This window comes from Alligator mississippiensis, chromosome 1 (assembly GCF_030867095.1).
Source record: "Alligator mississippiensis isolate rAllMis1 chromosome 1, rAllMis1, whole genome shotgun sequence".
NCBI lineage: Eukaryota > Metazoa > Chordata > Crocodylia > Alligatoridae > Alligator > Alligator mississippiensis.
This window is the reverse complement of record NC_081824.1, coordinates 6,827,594-6,846,043: the sequence shown is the minus strand read 5'-3', so window position 1 is coordinate 6,846,043 and position 18,450 is coordinate 6,827,594. Positions and strand designations below refer to the sequence as shown.

At 46.5% G+C, this 18,450-nt stretch overlaps 1 protein-coding gene across 4 annotated transcripts in view; it reads right to left on the bottom strand.

The window, feature by feature from the left end:
• MSRA (methionine sulfoxide reductase A) overlaps positions 1–18,450 on the bottom strand; it is a 461,625-nt gene that overhangs the window by 118,389 nt on the left and 324,786 nt on the right. For all 4 annotated transcript variants that reach the window (XM_059728466.1, XM_059728454.1, XM_059728467.1 and 1 more), the window contains one exon: positions 10,795–10,901. In XM_059728466.1, the coding sequence (XP_059584449.1) occupies positions 10,795–10,901 (107 nt within the window). The remainder of the gene's footprint in view (positions 1–10,794; positions 10,902–18,450) is intronic.

Below are 18,450 nucleotides of genomic sequence, written 5' to 3'. Positions count from 1 at the left end.
AGCCAAATCACTGAGAGGGACTGGATTTGGCCAGTGAAAGTGCAAGGAACAATGGTTTCATTTAAAATGGATGTGGGAGCTTGAGTTAATATTTTACCAGTGCAGGAATATAGGAAATTAAAACTGAGACCAAAAGCAAGTCCAAAAAACATCAAAATAAATGGCCATTCAAGAACACATATACCAGTGAGAGGGCGATGCATTGCTAGCATCTGGTAGAAAAAGACAGACTCCTATTCATTGTGGTACCTAGGGAGGTGACACCAATTTGGGTCTGGCAGCTTGGAGAAACTGAATCTAGTTAAGTCTGTGCTTGCAGTGCAAGAAGATACAAAATAAATGCCTCCTGGTGAAATTCTTGGCAGTCAGAGCCTTAATCTGAGCAGTCTTCTTAGGAAGAAACCAAGTGTTCCAGAAAACAAGAAGCAACTGTGTCCCGGCGGGAAGAAATGTACCTATGGACACAAATGTAAATACTATCATGGAGAAAGAGGAAATCAGCCTCAGCTGTCTGTGCTAATGAACCTGGTGCTACGTGCAGAAGCACAGCTGCCACAAGCACAAGTCAATTGGATCTCAGCAAAAGGACTTAAGTCTATCAAGTTTTGGAAAAAAATGCTTCCCACCAAAACTGGAAACCAGGTCTGATACTACACTGGTCCAAAAGTGAAGCTTCCTGAACGACTCACAGCAACTTGCTAAAGGAGCTGCAGGAAAGGGTGAACGGGAAAGCGAATGGTGAACGCTCACTTCAGAGTGATATGCTAGTAACCTCCCCTCTGTCGATGGGTGTGCTCACTGGTTTTTGCATTAACTAATTTTTGCAGTTATTGCTAAGAGAGAAGGTATAATGGCAGAAGTTATAATTTACAGATGATCCTTAATGGGAAACTTAGGAAGCTGGGAATTGGGAGACAGTTCTTGAGTTAGGGAGCAGCTAACAGGAGTCTGCAGAGGTTGCCTACTGCTCCACAACTAAAGTTTGTTGTTTAGTTCTTCTAATTCATGTGTGCTGATCACTGCACCTATCTCTGCTTCCAACTGTGCTCATCATCTGGTAGCTGCCCTAATTTGTAAAATGGAAGGTAAAATGGAGCAGAAATGGAAGGTAAGATTTCATAAAACTGGTGATTGCTCCTATTCCAAATGCATGATTTGTGGGGTAGAAGAATGACTGAATGGTCACTGAAGTCAAAGGGATGAGTGAGAGGCTTGGTTTTCAGGCTGATACAAAACAGACTTGGCCTTCCCATGTAAACATCTCCTTTGTACTGCCTGTCTACAGAAAAAAAACCCAAAAAAACCATTTGCAATCTCTACAGTCAAGAGAACAGGCTCACTAGTCAGAGAGTAGCATACTGCACTCAAGAGGGGATGTAGTAGCTTCCTCTGTGTGCCTGGGAGCTCTGGAAAGCACTCTTAGTGCCACCCAATGCTTCCTCTGGGACAGTCATTTGGAGCCTCCATATTGCTGTCAATGCTTTAAAGATACTGTTGTCCCTACAGTAAGAAGCCTTACTTCAAAGTAAAAATCATTAAGATGCCTTTTCTCCCAGATGCAATATCCTACAATATAGAGATCTAAGAAAGCCTAACAAGTATAAATACACGGCCCACATCAGGGACTGGGAGAACATCTGTTCACCAGGACTCCCCAGGGGAAGACTAGGATTAATGGTCATAAATTGTAGAAGACCGCTTTAGATAAGACATAAGGAAAAACTTCTTTACAACTCGAGTGTCCAGGGTCTGGAATAGACTCCCTGCAAAGGTGGCACAATCACCTGCTCTGGATATCTCCTACAGGCCTCCAGATCAGGAACAAGAGCTGGACCATGAATTTGCTAGGGAACAGGCCAAGGCTGCATGCTCTTGGTGCATGGTTGTCATGGGAGACTTCAACTACCTGGACATCTCATGGGAAGAGCACTCAGCCAAATATGCTCAGTCAGAAAGCTTCCTCACATGTGTGGATGAGCTCTACCTGTCTCAAGAAGTTTATGGGCCAACAAGAAGTAAGGCGCTGCTGGACCTGGTACTGGCCAAAGAGGATGATCTATTCAGTGACCTAAGAATCGGAGGGAAGCTGGGAGACAGTGACCATGAGTTGATCACTTCTGCTATCCATCACAAAGCTGGCAAGTCAGTCAGCAATGCAGAAGTCCTTGACTTTAGGAAAGGCGGCTTTTATAAGCTCAGGAGGCTAGTTGTTGAGGCCCTGAGAAGCCATGATCTGACAGGGAGGGGAGTTCATGATGAGTGGTCACTCCTTAATGAAGCGATCCTTGAAGCACAAGGGAAGTCCATTCCAGCCCATAGGAAAGGTAGTAAAAGGGCTCAGCAACCCCTTTGGCTCAACAGGGAACTCATGGACTTCCTACTAAAAAGAGAAGCTTATAAAGGATGGAAGACAGGAAACACCACTAAGGAGGAGTATGCTGCACTGGTCCGCACCTGCAGGGAGCGAACTAGGAAAGCCAAGGCTGTAACTGAACTCCATCTGGCTACACAAATCAAGGACAATAAAAGTCCTTCTTCAGATATGTGGGAAGTCAAAAAAGACAAACAAGAGCATCACTGGACCCCTGCTAAACCAAATGGGGCAGCTGACAACCAACAGCCAGGAAAAAGCCAATTTGCTTAATGATTACTTTGCAACAGTCTTTCACCAGCCCAAAGGGACCACCCTGCCTGACAAGGTGGGGGATGACCACGGTGAGAGTGAATATATGCCCACTATTGGCATAGATCTTTTGAGGGAACACCTTGAGAGGCTGGACACCTACAAATCGGCTGGTCCGGATAGATTGCACCCAGGAGTGCTAAAGGAACTGGCAGACATCATAGCATGGCCACTGGCAAAGGATATCTGAAAACTTGTGGCGCTCAGGCGAAGTACCTGAAGATTGGAAGAGGGCCAATATGGTGCCTATCTTCAAGAAAGGGAGGAAGGAAGAACTGGGGAACTGCAGGTCCATCAGCTTGACCTCAATACCTGGAAAGATTCTGGAAACAATTAGCAAAGAGACCATTCTCGACAAGCTGGCTGATGGCAACCTCCTGAGGGACAGCCAGCACGGAGCTGTTGCGGGTAGGTCTTGCTTGACCAATCTCATGTCCTTCTATGACCAGGTGACATATCACTTGGACAAAGGGGAAGAAGCTGATATCATATATTTGGACTTCAAAAAAGCCTTTGACCTGGTATCCCATGATGTCCTCATGGAACGATTGGATAACTGAGGGCTTGACTACCCTACAGTCTGATGGCTGGGGAACTAGCTCCAAGGTCAGACTTAGAAAGTGGTAGCTGACCGAACCCAATCTACATGGCGCTCCATGACCAGTGGTGTCCCCCATCTGGACTCTGGTGTCAGAAGCGGACTGGATAAGTTTGCTAACACTAAACTATGGGGAAGAATGCCCACACTGGAGGATAGGCTGGTGATCCAGACTGACCTTAATATGCTTGCAAGGTGGGCGGCGGAAAACCTGATGGCATTCAATACAGAGAAATGCAAGGTGCTCCACCTTGGGAAAAAAACCTGCATCACACTTACAGGCTTGGCAATGCTACAGTCACTAGCACCATGGCCGAAAGAGACTTGGGGGTCATGACTGACCACAAGATGAACATGACCCACAATTGTGACACCGCAGTTGGAAAAGCAAATAAAACTCTGGCTTGCATCTACTGATGCATCTCGAGCAAGACCCAGGATGTCATCCTCCAACTGTACTCAACCTTGGTGAGGCCACAGCTGGAGTACTGCATCCAATTCTGGGCTCCACAATACAGGAAGGATGTGGAGAAGCTTGAGTGAGTCCAGAGGAGAGCCACATGCATGATCAGAGGGCAGGAGAACAGGCCTTATGAAAAGAGGCTGAGAGCCATGGGATTCTTCAGCCTGGAGAAGCGCAGGCTCAGGGGGGACTTGATGGCAGGCTATAAATACATAAGAGGTGTGTATCAGGAACTGGGAGAACATCTGTTCACCAGGGCACCCCAAGAGAAGACAAGGTCTAACAGTCACAAACTCCTGCAAGACCATTTTAGGCTGGACATAAGGAAAAATGTCTTTAATCTGAGTCCCCAAGACCTGGAATAGGCTCCCTCCACAGGTGGTATAAGTACCTAATCTGGACACTTCCAAGAAACATTTGGATGCTTATCTTGCTGGGATCCTTTGATCCTAGATGACTTCCTGCCCCTTGGGCAGGGGACTGGTCCTGATGATCTTACAAGGTCCCTTCCAGCCCTATTGTCTATGAAATCTATGAAATCTATGACAAAAATGGCTGGATGCTCACCTTGCTGGGATCGTCTGACCCCAGCAGTCTTTCCTGCCCAAGCGCAGGGGGGGTCGACCGATGATTTCAAGAGGTCCCTTCCAGCCCCTAACATCTCCAAATCTATGAATTTAGGTGTAAATCAAATGAATGTTGACTGTAGTACATTTTGAGAACTTTGGAGGTGCACAGAATGCCATTAATGACGCCGGCCATATCAAACTTAATAAAACGGAAACATGCATGCATGTCACAAGGGAGCGTGGAATTTTCCCCAATTCTTTTGCTTAGATTTTCAGCCAGTGAAGCACAAGTGCATTGTTATCCAAACAGTCTTGACAGCAGAATTACTCATCTCCTGGAGATGTTTATTTTCTGGTGATGAAGTCAATTCCGAAAGACTTAAACAAATGAATCACAGTGTCCAGGTTTCATCCAATTAAAGATTTTATCCTAGTACTCCTGTCATCTACAAGAAGCACAGCCAAAGGTACAGAACAGATCCTAGTTATCCATTTGCTGAAGGTGGCCAGATAGTCTTGCAAAGAAAAAAGATACCAAGACAATTTTTTTCTGCAGGTCAGGGTCATGCAAAGAAGTTAAGGATGTTCGCTGTCTGTTTTGTCATTCCCAGATTAAAGTATGACTGGAATGCAACCACATAGATATAGAAATGTATGCTTCCAGTATAGATGAGCTGTGATAAAAACCTACGCAGCACCAATGACTGGGTTTGAGAGATTGAGTCCCCTTATTTTCACAAAAGCTGTTGTCAATCTGAAAAGCAGTAATCAGATGTTTTTCACCTATTCAGTAGCCTTATTAGGAACAACTTTCAGAGAAGCTGAGTGTATTCATCTCCTCCTAGACAAGAGCCATATGAACTCCCCCTGCCATATGCACAGCAGCTCTCCCCCACCAACACGTGCACCCACCTGCAGTGGTGGCAGCCCAGCTGCTTTCTTTGCCACATGGGCAGGAGCAATGGATGGTGCGGGGAGGGAAAGGAGTGGTATCCAGGCAGGAGCCACGGGCTGCCTGTCAACCCTTCAGGGGCTGCATGTGGACTACGGGCCACCAGTTGGCCAGCTCTGATTTAAGGTCATGATAGACTGGCCAAAATGATTCAGCCACATTTCCCACCTAGCTGTTAATGTCTGATCCATAACTGTTCTCTGCTCGGGTAATAAACCACCATATGTAATTTCTTTAACAAACAGAAACACAACAGCCACCATCACTCAGCTGCGTTGTTCTAATAATACAAGGCTAGTGACACTAAACAGGACCTCTGCCAATAAGAATTGATGGATACTGTTTTCTGCCGACTGTGACAGTATGCAATACAGCTCACTGGTTCAGATCCTTGGGGTAAATATACTGGCTCTTATAGAGTTGCACTAGGGCTGAGCTGCTACCTTATTCTTGCTCCTTGGAATAGCAAGACTTAGAAATGCAGCACAAATGGTACGATGGGTTCCAGGAGAAGACCTTCTTTTGGTTCAACCATGAGTACTGCAAACAAGCCAGCACTAGGTTGGAAGAGCACAGGAGGACGATGAAGAGTGTTCCCTGCCATTCCCTGGCAAGAAGATGGTGTTATGTCACCTTTCAAATATTGTGCAATTGAAATTCTTGGGGTTCCTGGTCTAATACAATCCAACCAGAGCCCTCTTACAGAGCTCTCCTTAGCACTAGTGTTTTCCAGCATTAAGGTAGAAGATGCACCACTTCACTGTTATAGAAGCATAGGAATTGCCATTCCTGATCAGAACAACATGATCTGTTCTCTAACTGGCCTTTTCTAGATCTTTTAGAGCAGGCTTGTCCAACATACGGCCCGTGGGCCGCCATGCAGCCCACCAAGGCAGTTTCTGTGGCCCGCAGTGCTGCAATGGGAAACGAAAGTAAACACAGTTTACTTTCGTTCCCGCCCCTTGTCCCTCCCCCAGCCCTTCAGCAGCTTCCTAATGGCTGCCGAAGGGCTGGGGAAGGGACAAGGTTCCCACATGCACCGCGTCAGCTTGACGTTGCCGACACGGTGCGTGTGGGAAGAGGAGTAGCCAAGTGCCGCTCGGGAAAGGACGAGCCCAGCCGGAGCAGCAGGGGCTCAGCTGCACTTTCCCCTACCTGTGCTGGTCAGTCCCGAGTGGCACATGGCTCTGCCGCCGCCTCTGCTGGCTGGTGCCGACCCGGCCAGGCTCCTCTCGTCCCCAGCAGCACGTGGGGAGCCAGCTTCAGCCGCATGCTGCTCTGGATGGGACGGACCCGGCTGGGTCAGCACCAGCCAGGAAAAGCGGCATGCAGCTGAAGCCGCCCTTCCGCGGTCCTCATCACGTCTCCCACTGCGCTGCCCCTGCTGGGCTCTGGGATCCCCCAGTGGGTCGGGGCCTGCCCCGGCGAGGTTTCTCACAGCTCTGTGCCCGGCCCTCGGGCCAAATCCTGCGCCGTTTACAGGTGAGGGGCCTGAGTGGCTCTGCAGGCCCTTGCATGGACTCCACGCTCCACATGTGCGGCCGCACTTCCCTTCTGCGCCGGCCCCAGCGGCTCCTTGCCTCCCTGCGCTGGAATGCCCAGGCATTTGCGTGGTGTCAGGTGTGGCCCCGAAACTTTAGCTAAAGGAAAACCGCAGCCCCTCCTTGACCTTGGAGGTGTGTGGCAAAGGGGAGAAGAGTTTCTGGCAGGAAAGGTGGGGGAGTGAAATAGATGTTTCCCTGGAAGGATCTGATATATGTTGTTGGGTACAATGAATGAATTGTAGTGGGATGCCTTCCCTCCACTGGGGATGCTCAGACATTGCACAGCCAGAAATAATGCTAATGTCTTCACTGGGACTCTAAAGCACGGGGCAACTGGACTGATGGGCTGGGCCATTAATGGCTCTGTGACGCTTGCATAATTGTCTGAGAACTCCAGCTTACTTGCTGAGATCCAGGAAATGAGTCGTTTAGAGGGAGAGTTTTGAACTGGTTAGACCCATTTCATTGTCACTTCCTGCAACTTCATTGGTGTCAAAGGTCACGTGACATCACTTCCTGATGTGATACCACTCCCTATGAGGTCTTTGAATATGGCTCGCCGGCCCACTGGGTGATAAAAAGTTCGTGATCTGGCCCCACATCCAAAAACGTTGGACAACGAGGAAGATGTAAGATACCAGCACCATGGTCAAAACTGTTTTGACCATGTCTTCACCATGGAGGAAGTTTCTTTCTATCCCCCATGAGTTTATCGCATGCCTTAGGTCCTGAAGCAGGAGGATTTAATCCCCAATAGAAGCAAATTGTTTTCCCTTAATGTAACAAAATGGCAGTGGTCCCCTGAAAAACACCCAAGAATCATGAAATCATAGAAAATGAGAGTTGGAAGGGACCTCACAAGGTCATCTAGTCCACCCCCCTGCTCCAAGCAGGATGCTCCCCAAGTATACCTTCCTCCCTCCCCATAGAAATCCAATATTCTTTTCAAAGTCCTTGGCTTTTTTTTTAAGTTAACTAAATCCAAGCACTCTGGCTGGTTATTAGGATACTAATGAATAAGCCACCTTTGCTTTTTTATTCAGTTACATTGCCAGGAAACCAGTAGTCTCACTGATACATAGACTTCTGTTACTACTTAAAGCACTCGTTTCTACCCTCCAGGACGTGGTATAAATCAGTAGTTATCATCTTGCAGCAACGGAGTATTGTGATATACACGTAGTTTACCGCCCTGCGCAAGATACATAGAGATGCATCATCTGAGATGCGTAAGAGCAGCCTCAAGCCCTGTTTAAGATGTGTTATGGATACCGTAATAAGGAACTTCATTATATGTGTTTGCCTGAAAGTGCAATACAAATCAGTTAAAAGGTCCTTGAAAAATATTTGCTTAGGTCCTTTCTCTCTCTCAACGCAGAGTTTTGCTACAACTACCGTGCTACTGTAGATGACATTTCCTTCTGTAACTACAATTCATATTGAGCATCAATATGGTATTTAGTCATATGGTTTTTAAGTCTCCTATCTAGTGCAGAACCAAAAAAATAACAACCTATGCATGATATCATCTTTTTGTTCCTGGCTAATTATATAAATTAATCAATGATATACAATTTCCAAATGATGCAACTTCAAAATAGGTAGACTATAATCCTCCATTAGAAAATTGTGCAGTACAAATGACAGGCAGTGCCTCTAGCATATAAGCATTTGGATTTTCATGTCCAGTTGGTATCACTAATGACAAAATAGGGTCAGCTGTTTTCTGCTCTCTTTTGCTAACGTTAGCTGTATCTTACTGCATTGTGGGTTACAGCTCTCAGTGTACTTTTCCAAAGCGGTGACAATTTGGGAGTGGAATGGGCCCACAATAAAGCAATGAGCATATGACATTCTGTTAAGTAAATTATGAAGAAGGAACCTTCCCAAATCACAGATCAACACAGATAATCACAGACAGATAAACGCCGAAAGGACTGAGATTTACGGCTGGATGCACATGAGGTCATGTTGCTAGTCACCATTTACAAATTGCTTACTTGCGTATTCGAATTGCTAGTCACCCTTGGACAATTTCATATGCAAAGTAGCCACATGACTGCGTGCACATTTTTGTGCACGAAAAGTTTGCATGTGTGGTTACAGAAATCAGACCTGATACAGACAGCTCAGCGCCTACACCAATGGTTCTCAACCTTATTCAATTCAAAGCCCCTGCAGCAAAAGGCCAGCTCAGACCTTTCTTGGCAATGGAAAAATAATAGAGCATTTCTGTTGTGAAGAACTCAGAAAGGCCAGAACAGGTCAGAATGTTTTTGACACGTTGGATTCCTATTTGCAACCTCTGGGTTTATCTTGTGAATCACGTGTAGGTGTTTGCACACCTAACAGTGCCAATATTGTGCATCACCTCAAATGGGAATCACTGATCTTCACCTTCACATCTGAACTGTCATGTATTTCTGGTCTGTCTATTTTTTATTCCTTAACATTGCCAGATCCTTTGGTGGGCGAGCCGAATTCAGGCTTACCTATCAGCATCCAACTTCATCATAGCTAGGGTCTCTTCAGTACAATTATGCTGAAGTAAGTGCTCTGTTTATTTGAAGCGCTATTCTCTTGCAAGCTAATCTGCAAAATAGCACTGAAGTCAAATATGCTTTTCCTAATGATCTATTAAAGGGATTTTCACATTCGTGTCTGCAGCATCTGGTACTGGTCGCTGTCCAAAATAGAGTACTGAACCGGCTAGATCTGGTAGCCATTTTTCTGTTCCTACCATCATTAGAAGCTAGATTACCTAGCCAGAGATGTTGCATAATGCAGCACATGCTCTAACAGTAAGAAAAAGCTAGCAACAAACTGTATGGGATAAAGGAAAGTGAGAGGAAGAAAAGCAGAATATTGCCATGATTCAAGAATGAAGCCCTCTAGCATCGCTCGGTGCACCTGGAACCTGAAGCTAGCATTCATATTGCTGGTCAGGTCAGCTCCGCAAAATGAACTTCACTCAGGGAATAACATTTTCACACAGATTTTCTTGATCTTGGAAAACTGTCATCCCTTCAAATGAGCAGTGACAAGGCTGTTAAGACCCTTTGTGTTCTGATAACCTGATAACAAAGAGAGATTTCAAAACTTTCTCACAAGTTTGTCACGTGCTTGTTTGTTCCAGAAAGCGTGCCTCCAGGAGAATGAACAATCCCAGCAAACTAGAGAGATTTTGCCACCAAATGCAAGCATATATCCTTGCATTTAAAAAAAATAGGATTGCTTAAAGATTGCATTTACCCCGTTACACAGGGTAATAAAAACCCTAAAAAATAGGATTGCACTTACCCCGTTACACAGACATTATCAAAGTATCTTATTTTGCAAAGTAATCTCTTAGCAGACACTGTTTCTGCTGCCTTTACATAACCTGAGTCCCTGTAGTATATCTCTTGTGGCAGAAAAGAAACAGAACCCTTTTGTAAGACTTCAACTGGTCCAGTTAACAAACAGTGCTGAAAAGGCCGTCTACCTCTGACACAAAAGAGGGCCTCCTGTCCTGCCTGCAGTCAATGTAGACGGTGTCCCCAAGTCACTGGATGGACTGCATGTCTCCCTCAACTCACTGCCAGTTGTGGACCAGACAGAGACATTTTACAGGTCAAAAAACAGAGATGAGTCTGGAGTGTGCACTTCCTCTCATGCCCAAAGTTCATGAAGGTTCGCATCCGAGATTCTGGTTTGACCCATTATAAGAAGACTTCAACTGCAAAGCAGAGATTGGACTAGCTTTACGATCCCAGGAGCTTCACGGTCCTGGGATTGGAATAACTTTTTCTCAGCACAGTCTTCAGTTTTACAAACCTGGTTACAGCAATTTAAAATAAATGCAACCTAAGACGGATGATGAAAGGGTCAGCAACAGTAGCAGTAGACAGAAAACACAGAGAACAAACTGACTTGCTGTGCATCATGCCAACTTCCTTTCAGCTCTGATCATGCATACAGTAATTCATGTCCTATCCAATTTTACCTTTTGATAATCCTCTTTAGATCTCAGAGCAGCTTCCATCTGTTCCTGAGAGAAGGTGTAGATGGCCGAGCGATACTGTGTGCCAAAGTCATTACCCTGCCGCATTCCTGGGGAGAGAAAAAACACACTGGGCTATTAAGATCATACTTCATATCGGGTTTGATTGTAGTGTGATTAGTCAATAGCCCTGATTTTTGGAGCAGACTCTGTACATCTGGAAGAGCCAGCTCTGCATAAGCCAACAGTCTCATATGTATCTACACAGTTGATTATTTTTAGCAAGTTCATACCTCCTTTGTGTTAAGTAGACGTGGAATGATTCCTCTCTGATCTCTCCATTTAAATGACACACAAATGAAATGTGAACATTTTATATTTGGGTGAATTGCATGGCAGTCAAATACAGAAATAAAGCCTTAATAGATCTCCAACTTGATATTTTAGGTGCGTATGCGCCCTATGGTTCATTTCACAGTAAGCAAGATATCCCTAAAATACTTCTTTTCACCATGCAAACATTTAAAAATCTCTTGCTGTTAGGCAGTGTCCAAACATTTCCCTGTAATGCAGAATTAAATCTGGCTGAAGGAAAAGTTTCCCAGTGCATTGAAAAGTGCTGGCAACTTCTCCTTATTTATCAAATGATGAGGTTCCTAGTTTAAAAAAGAAGTGTCTACTGCTGAGTTCTGGCTGCAGCTGGCTCACTACCCCACCTGGATGCACTAGGGGTGGGAGTAACTCTTTGGAAACCAGGGAAGTAGGAAGTGGGTTGAGCGTTCCTTGCAAGGAACCCAAAGAGAAAGCATGGCTGAATTTGTGTTTCACAGAAAGTTTCTTTTGGGAATGAACAATCCAGGATAGGTGGAGCTCCTACAACTAACTTAGACTTTCTTTCAGAGCAGGTTGGAAAAGGGCATCTCATATGAATTGATCCATAGATGTTAGGGGCTGGAAGGGACCTCTCGAGATCATTAGGTCCAGCTCCCCCCCGTGCTTGGGCAGGAAAAACTGCCGGGGTCATATGACCCCAGCAAAATGAGCATCCAGACATCTCCTGCGAGAGCGTCTTTGCAATACACAGACATTGATCATGATGGCATACAGGATTAAGTACCCACTGATGCGGCTCAGTAGTAGAATCCTTGCTTCCATGTGGGAGACCCGGGTTCAACTGCCAGACATGCATATAACTGCAGCCACCAAGGCACCAGATGTCCAGACTCGGACTGGCATTTGGATTGTGTTTCGATGGCCTAAAGAGGGAAGAAAAGTCTGGGCAGCCTCCAGTCCTCTATATTCCTGCCTAGACATATGCATTGATGGTCCTGGCGACCTCTCATCATGATCCAGAAGGATCAGCGGTTGCCTACTACTACAGAATAATGTCTCGTGGCCAATCCTGGGTGTAGATTTTCAGCCCTTGCCTGGATTCAGCCTACAGAAGATTTGATACTCCAAACACTGAACTATAAGCTATGGGGTGAGAGCAATGCAGGATTTAAGTTCTGGTGATCATAACGGTCTCTTCTAGCCTTGACATCTCTGAACTCAACTTGTCCTATTACACTACATGCTGGCTTAGGCAGGGGCCCCTCCTGAACAGGAAATATTACTATGGCTAGCCAGAAGCTTTGCAATATGACCAGTTACCTGTTGAGATCTGGGCTAAAACGATCTTCTTTATTTAAATTACAAGTAAAAAAGAAAATAGATTTTTACCAAAAGTCTCCAGAGGTGGCAAACTAATGAATTATCTAACTGTGCTACTTGCACCACATGATGCTAAGGTATGAACCAAAGACTGCGGTGCTGGTGTCGTCAGGAAGGCTTTGGCTTTCATGACCACAGCCCGCTCTTTGGCGAGAGAGGCAGCGAGCTGCTGGGAAGAGATGGTCTCCACCTCTCTCCCCTAGGGAGGAGGCTCTTCTCAGCCAGACTGGCTGACCTGCTCCACCGGGCTTTAAACTAAGCCCGCTGGGGGACGGGGGGACTACCGCCACTGCTGGCCCGCTGAACAATCCTTGCAAAGCCAGCGGATCACGGCACTCAAGGGAGCCCACCCCTGCCCCAGCCCTGGTAAAATCTGTGGGCAGGGAAAGAGCCCCCCAGGGGGCACTTGCCTGCCTGTACACAAATGCCAGGAGCTTGGGAAATAAGCAGGAGGAGCTCATCCTCCTGCTCAGTGCAAACAATTACGATGTCATAGGGATCACGGAGACCTGGTGGGACTCCACCCATGACCGGACCACGGGGATAGATGGCTATACCCTGTACAGGAGGGATGGTGTAGAGAAAAGGGGCGGGGGTGTAGCTCTCTATGTTAAGGAAAGCTACGCGTCCCTGCAAGCCGATATTGGCGACCAGGGTGGACGGCTGGAGACCCTCTGGGTTAAAATCCATGGGGAACACGGCACAGGGGACACAATGGTGGGAGTCTATTACAGACCTCCCACCCAAAGTCCTGAGCTAGACCAGGAGTTTGCCCAGGAACTGGCTGAGGCAGCTTGCTCCAGGACCATGGTTGTCATGGGTGACTTCAATTACCCAGACATCTCGTGGGAGGATCGCTCAGCAAAATCTGAGTGGTCACAGAGCTTCCTCTCGTGTGTGGATGACCTCTACCTGACTCAAGAAGTCTATGGGCCAACGAGAGGCAAAGCGCTGCTCGACCTGGTGCTGGCTACTGGGGAGGACCTAGTCGGCGACCTAGTGATCGATGGGAAGCTGGGTGACAGCGACCATGAGCTGATCACCTTCACCATCCGCCGAAAAGCTGGCAAGTCAGTCAGCAACACGCAAGTCCTTGACTTCAGGAAAGCCGACTTTGACAAGCTCAGGAGGCTTGTCAGTGAGGCCCTAAGGGACTGTGACCGCAGGGAGAGGGGAGTTCAAGAAGAGTGGTTGCTCCTCAAGGGAGCGATCCTCAATGCACAAACTAAGTCTATTCCATCTCAGAGGAAAGGCAGCAAGAGGGCACAGCAGCCCCCCTGGCTCTCCAGGGACCTAGCAGACCTCCTGAGACTAAAAAGAAAGGCCTACAAAGGATGGAGGATGGGAGTCCCCTCCAAGGAGGATTATTCTGCACTGGTCCGGTCCTGTAGGGAGCAGACCAGGAAAGCCAAGGCTGCAACTGAACTCCAGCTACCTTTGAGCATCAAGGACAATAAAAAGTCCTTTTTCAGATATGTAGGGAGCCGGAGGAAAAGCAGGGGCAACGTTGGACCCCTGCTGAACCAGATGGGGCAACTGACAACTGACGCCCAGGAAAAAGCCAACCTATTAAATAGGTACTTTGCATCGGTCTTTCATCAGCCCCATGGGACGCCCGTGCCCGCTACAGGGCCGGGAAGTCCGGGTGAGGGTGATCCCCTGCCCTCCATTAATGCTGACTTTGTGAAGGAACACCTTGAGAAGCTGGATACCTTCAAGTCAGCCGGCCCTGACAATCTTCACCCCAGGGTACTCAAGGAGCTGGCGAGCATCATAGCCCAGCCTCTAGCGCGGATCTTTGAAAACTCTTGGCGCTCTGGTGTAGTGCCCGAAGACTGGAAGAAGGCCAACATGGTGCCTATCTTCAAGAAAGGGAGGAAAGTGGATCCGGCTAACTATAGGCCCATCAGCCTGACTTCTATCCCGGGGAAGATCTTAGAAAAGTTTATTAAGGAGGCCATCCTTAATGGACTGGCCGACGCCAACATCTTAAGGGATAGCCAGCACGGGTTTGTTGCAGGTAGGTCTTGCTTGACCAATCTCATTTCCTTCTACGACCAGGTGACCTATCACCTGGACAAGGGAGAAGAGATTGATGTCATATATCTTGACTTCAAAAAAGCCTTCGATCTGGTATCCCATGATCGTCTCTTGGAGAAACTGGCCAATTGTCGCCTTGGGTCCCCCACGATCCACTGCCTGGAAAATTGGCTCCAGGGTCGGACCCAGAGGGTAGTAATTGATGGAAGTCACTCATCGTGGTGTCCTGTGACCAGTGGGGTCCCCCAGGGCTCTGTCCTTGGACCCATAATGTTCAACATCTTCATTAATGATGTGGACACTGGAGTCAGAAGCGGACTGGCCAAGTTCGCCAATGACACCAAACTTTGGGGCAAAGCATCCACACCAGAAGACAGGCAGGTGATCCAGGCTGACCTGGACAGGCTCAGCGAGTGGGCGGACGAGAATCTGATGGTGTTCAACGCCGATAAATGCAAGGTTCTCCACCTTGGGAAAAAAAACCCGCTCGGCAGTGCTATGTTGGTTAGCACTAAGGAAGAAAGAGACTTGGGGGTCATCATTGACCACAAGATGAACATGAGCCTGCAGTGCGATGCTGCGGCTAGTAAAGCGACCAAAACACTGGCTTGCATCCATAGATGCTTCTCAAGCAAATCCCGGGATGTCATTCTCCCCCTGTACTCGGCCTTAGTGAGGCCGCAGCTGGAGTACTGCGTCCAGTTTTGGGCTCCACAATTCAAAAAGGATGTGGAGAAGCTTGAGAGAGTCCAGAGAAGAGCCACGCGCATGATCAGAGGTCAGGGAAGCAGACCCTACGATGACAGGCTGAGAGCCCTGGGGCTCTTTAGCCTGGAAAAGCGCAGGCTCAGGGGTGATCTGATGGCCACCTACAAGTTTATCAGGGGTGACCACCAGTATCTGGGGGAACGTTTGTTCACCAGAGCGCCCCAAGGGATGACGAGGTCGAATGGTCACAAACTACTACAAGACCGTTTCAGGCTGGACATAAGGAAGAATTTCTTTACTGTCCGAGCCCCCAAGGTCTGGAACAGCCTGCCACCGGAGGTTGTTCAAGCGCCTTCATTGAACACCTTCAAGATGAAACTGGATGCTTATCTTGCTGGGATCCTATGACCCCAGCTGACGTCCTGCCCTTTGGGCGGGGGGCTGGACTCGATGATCTTCTGAGGTCCCTTCCAGCCCTAATGTCTATGAAATCTATGAAATCTATGAATATCGATTTTGTGTAGCTAAACATACATCTATCAAGTGTTGCTGCTGCTGTCATTATTTTTAATATATTTTAGATGTGCAACCTCTGTTGTCAGAGTGAAGCGCTGATATTTTTTAAGCCCTCAGGCAACTATTACTTGTTGAAATTCGCTAATCCAATGAGTAACAAACGAGGCAAGAAATTCAGTTTACTAAACAACTGCTGTAGGAGGACTGATCTTAATAATCCTGGCTTGGCTTAAAAGTGTTTATTTGGGTGGGTGGGTGTGCACCTGCGTGGGCGTGCGTGTCTGCATGGGTGCATGTGCGGATGTCTGTGTAGGCGTGGATGTCCATGTGTCTGTGCGGGTGCATGTGCACATGTGTCTGTGTGTCTGTGGAGGTGCATGTGTACATGTGTCTGTGTGCCTGTGCGGGTACATGTGTACGTATGTCTGTGTGTCTGTGCGGGTGCATGTGTACATGTGTCTGTGTGGCTGCATGCATGCAGGTCTGTGTGCACGTGTGGGTGGTTGGTCATGTGCGTGTCTGTGTGGGTGCATGCATGTACATACACATAAATATATGTACATTTATTAAACCAACGCAGGCTTTAGGTAGAACACACGCATGTGTATAGCCACACGTGCACACACACATGCAGACACACACGCACACTAAAATAAAATCTAATATCAGCTTTAAAAAAGAAAAAGTCCACAATGGCATCTGCGCTTAACCCCGCTTCCTTTCTGGAAGGGCAGTTTAAATACTTTGTCTTTTATGGTACTGTACATTTTTCATTTAATATAATATGATATCATATATTGTAAGGCTTCAGATAGGAGTTAAAAATACGGACAATTAATAGAAATGTGAACTCTGTTGGAAGAAGCCTTGTACTAGGTAACTCAAAAGCAGTTCTTATTTTAGTCTTTCAATACTATTGCCATTGATTCTAGCAAAGCAATATTTCTCACCTCTTACAGCCCAAAAAACGGGGTTTTGTTATGACAATGGGCCAGAATCTGACTCTAATTTCACTAAAGACTATTCAGTTATTATAAAGTTGCAGTGGTAGGAACAAAGTCAGACAGGCCCAAGGTCTGTACATGGCAGAAAACCACTTTTCAATGAAAGATAATTAAATGTAGGAAGAAAGAAATGCCCCTTCTACCACCCATAATGGGGTAGATAAGAGATAGGATGAGAGAGAGAAGACAAGACCTAAGGTATTCTAAGGAGCAACTACAACACAGATAAAAACAAGGCACAACATCTTCTGGGGAAATTAAAACACATCACCCCACATTCCTCAGGCATATTTAACCGGTCCCTGGAGCACATGAAGATCTCTCGGCACCAACATAGAAATCATACAGAAGTAGGGCTGGAAGGGACCTCAAGAGATCATCTAGTCCAACCTGATGAAGTAGGAAAGGTCTTGTGTCCCATACAGGATTGGACCTGTAATCTTGGCCTCCACCCCTTCGAGAAAGATATACAATCATGCTCATTCCCAGCACTAAATAACTTGTCTCTCTGGCTCCTTCAGTAAGAAGCCCCTTGACACCCCGGGAAGGGGGTGGAGGGACTTTGAGAACAGCCCCTTCGAGATACCATCCCAAACCCCTTTGTCTGAGACTTTTGCAAACAAAAGCAGACCTGGGCCAGCCACAGGCAACCCAAGCTTCTCGTCTGCCTTAATGAACAGGATCACTCAGAAGTTCTGTCTCAGCTGTTAATCAAGGAGTGGCTAATCTGCCATAGACTTTAAAACACCTGCCTTGCCTGCAGGGTCTCAACGAGCACCCTCTACCCCATTCGGGCAAGGGCTGGAAGTCATAAAACTTTGCTGTGCTGCATAACACGTAGCTGGAATCAGAGCGCAGACCTCCCTGACCCAATTTGTGTCAACTAAGCTGTAAGGAAATCAGTTCATTTCTAAAATGTAGCAGTATGTCAGGGGGAAGCCTTGGTCCAAAACAAATCATGGCAGATTGGAGCTTATTGAATTTGTTGGTAAAACAGAATAATGCAACAAGGGGAAAAGAAGGAAGAAAAAACCCGTCGCTGTGTACTGTATTGTTCTGATTATAAGGAATCCCACATTTGCAGGTTCAGTGTTAGGAAAACCAGATTTTTGCCCAAATATAAATGGATAACCATAGCTGTAGCCCTGGAACCACTATTGCCCTCACTAAATCACACAGTAGATTTAAATAGGCTAAGGACAGAAGTCATACATAAACCAGTATAAGTGATCAGAAACTGGGTTAAACCTGTAACAGAATAGAAGTTCAGTGCACATAAACCAGTTTCAAAATGGCTGAAACTGGTTTAAGATAAACCTGGTTGAACTTAGTATCTGACTTAACTGATTTAGGTCAAACTGGTTTATGAAACTTCTGTCCCAGACTGCAATGAAGGAAAAGAAACACAGGGCTAAATGCATGAAAAATAAAATTTAAAGAAAATGCTCATTATAGTCATCAGCCTAAAATTACATGTCGGCAGATAGCCAGACAAACATTTTTTTGTTGACCAGAAAACTGTTTAAAGGCTTAAACAAAGACAGGCTGTATTTAAAGGGCCAGACTTGAACTGCAAGTTCCAGACTGAAATTTCATCTGACCTGAAGAATGAAAACTCTGGATCCAAGCAGTCCTGGTTCTGGTATTAGGGGCTCAAAATCCAAATCTTACTGATTTG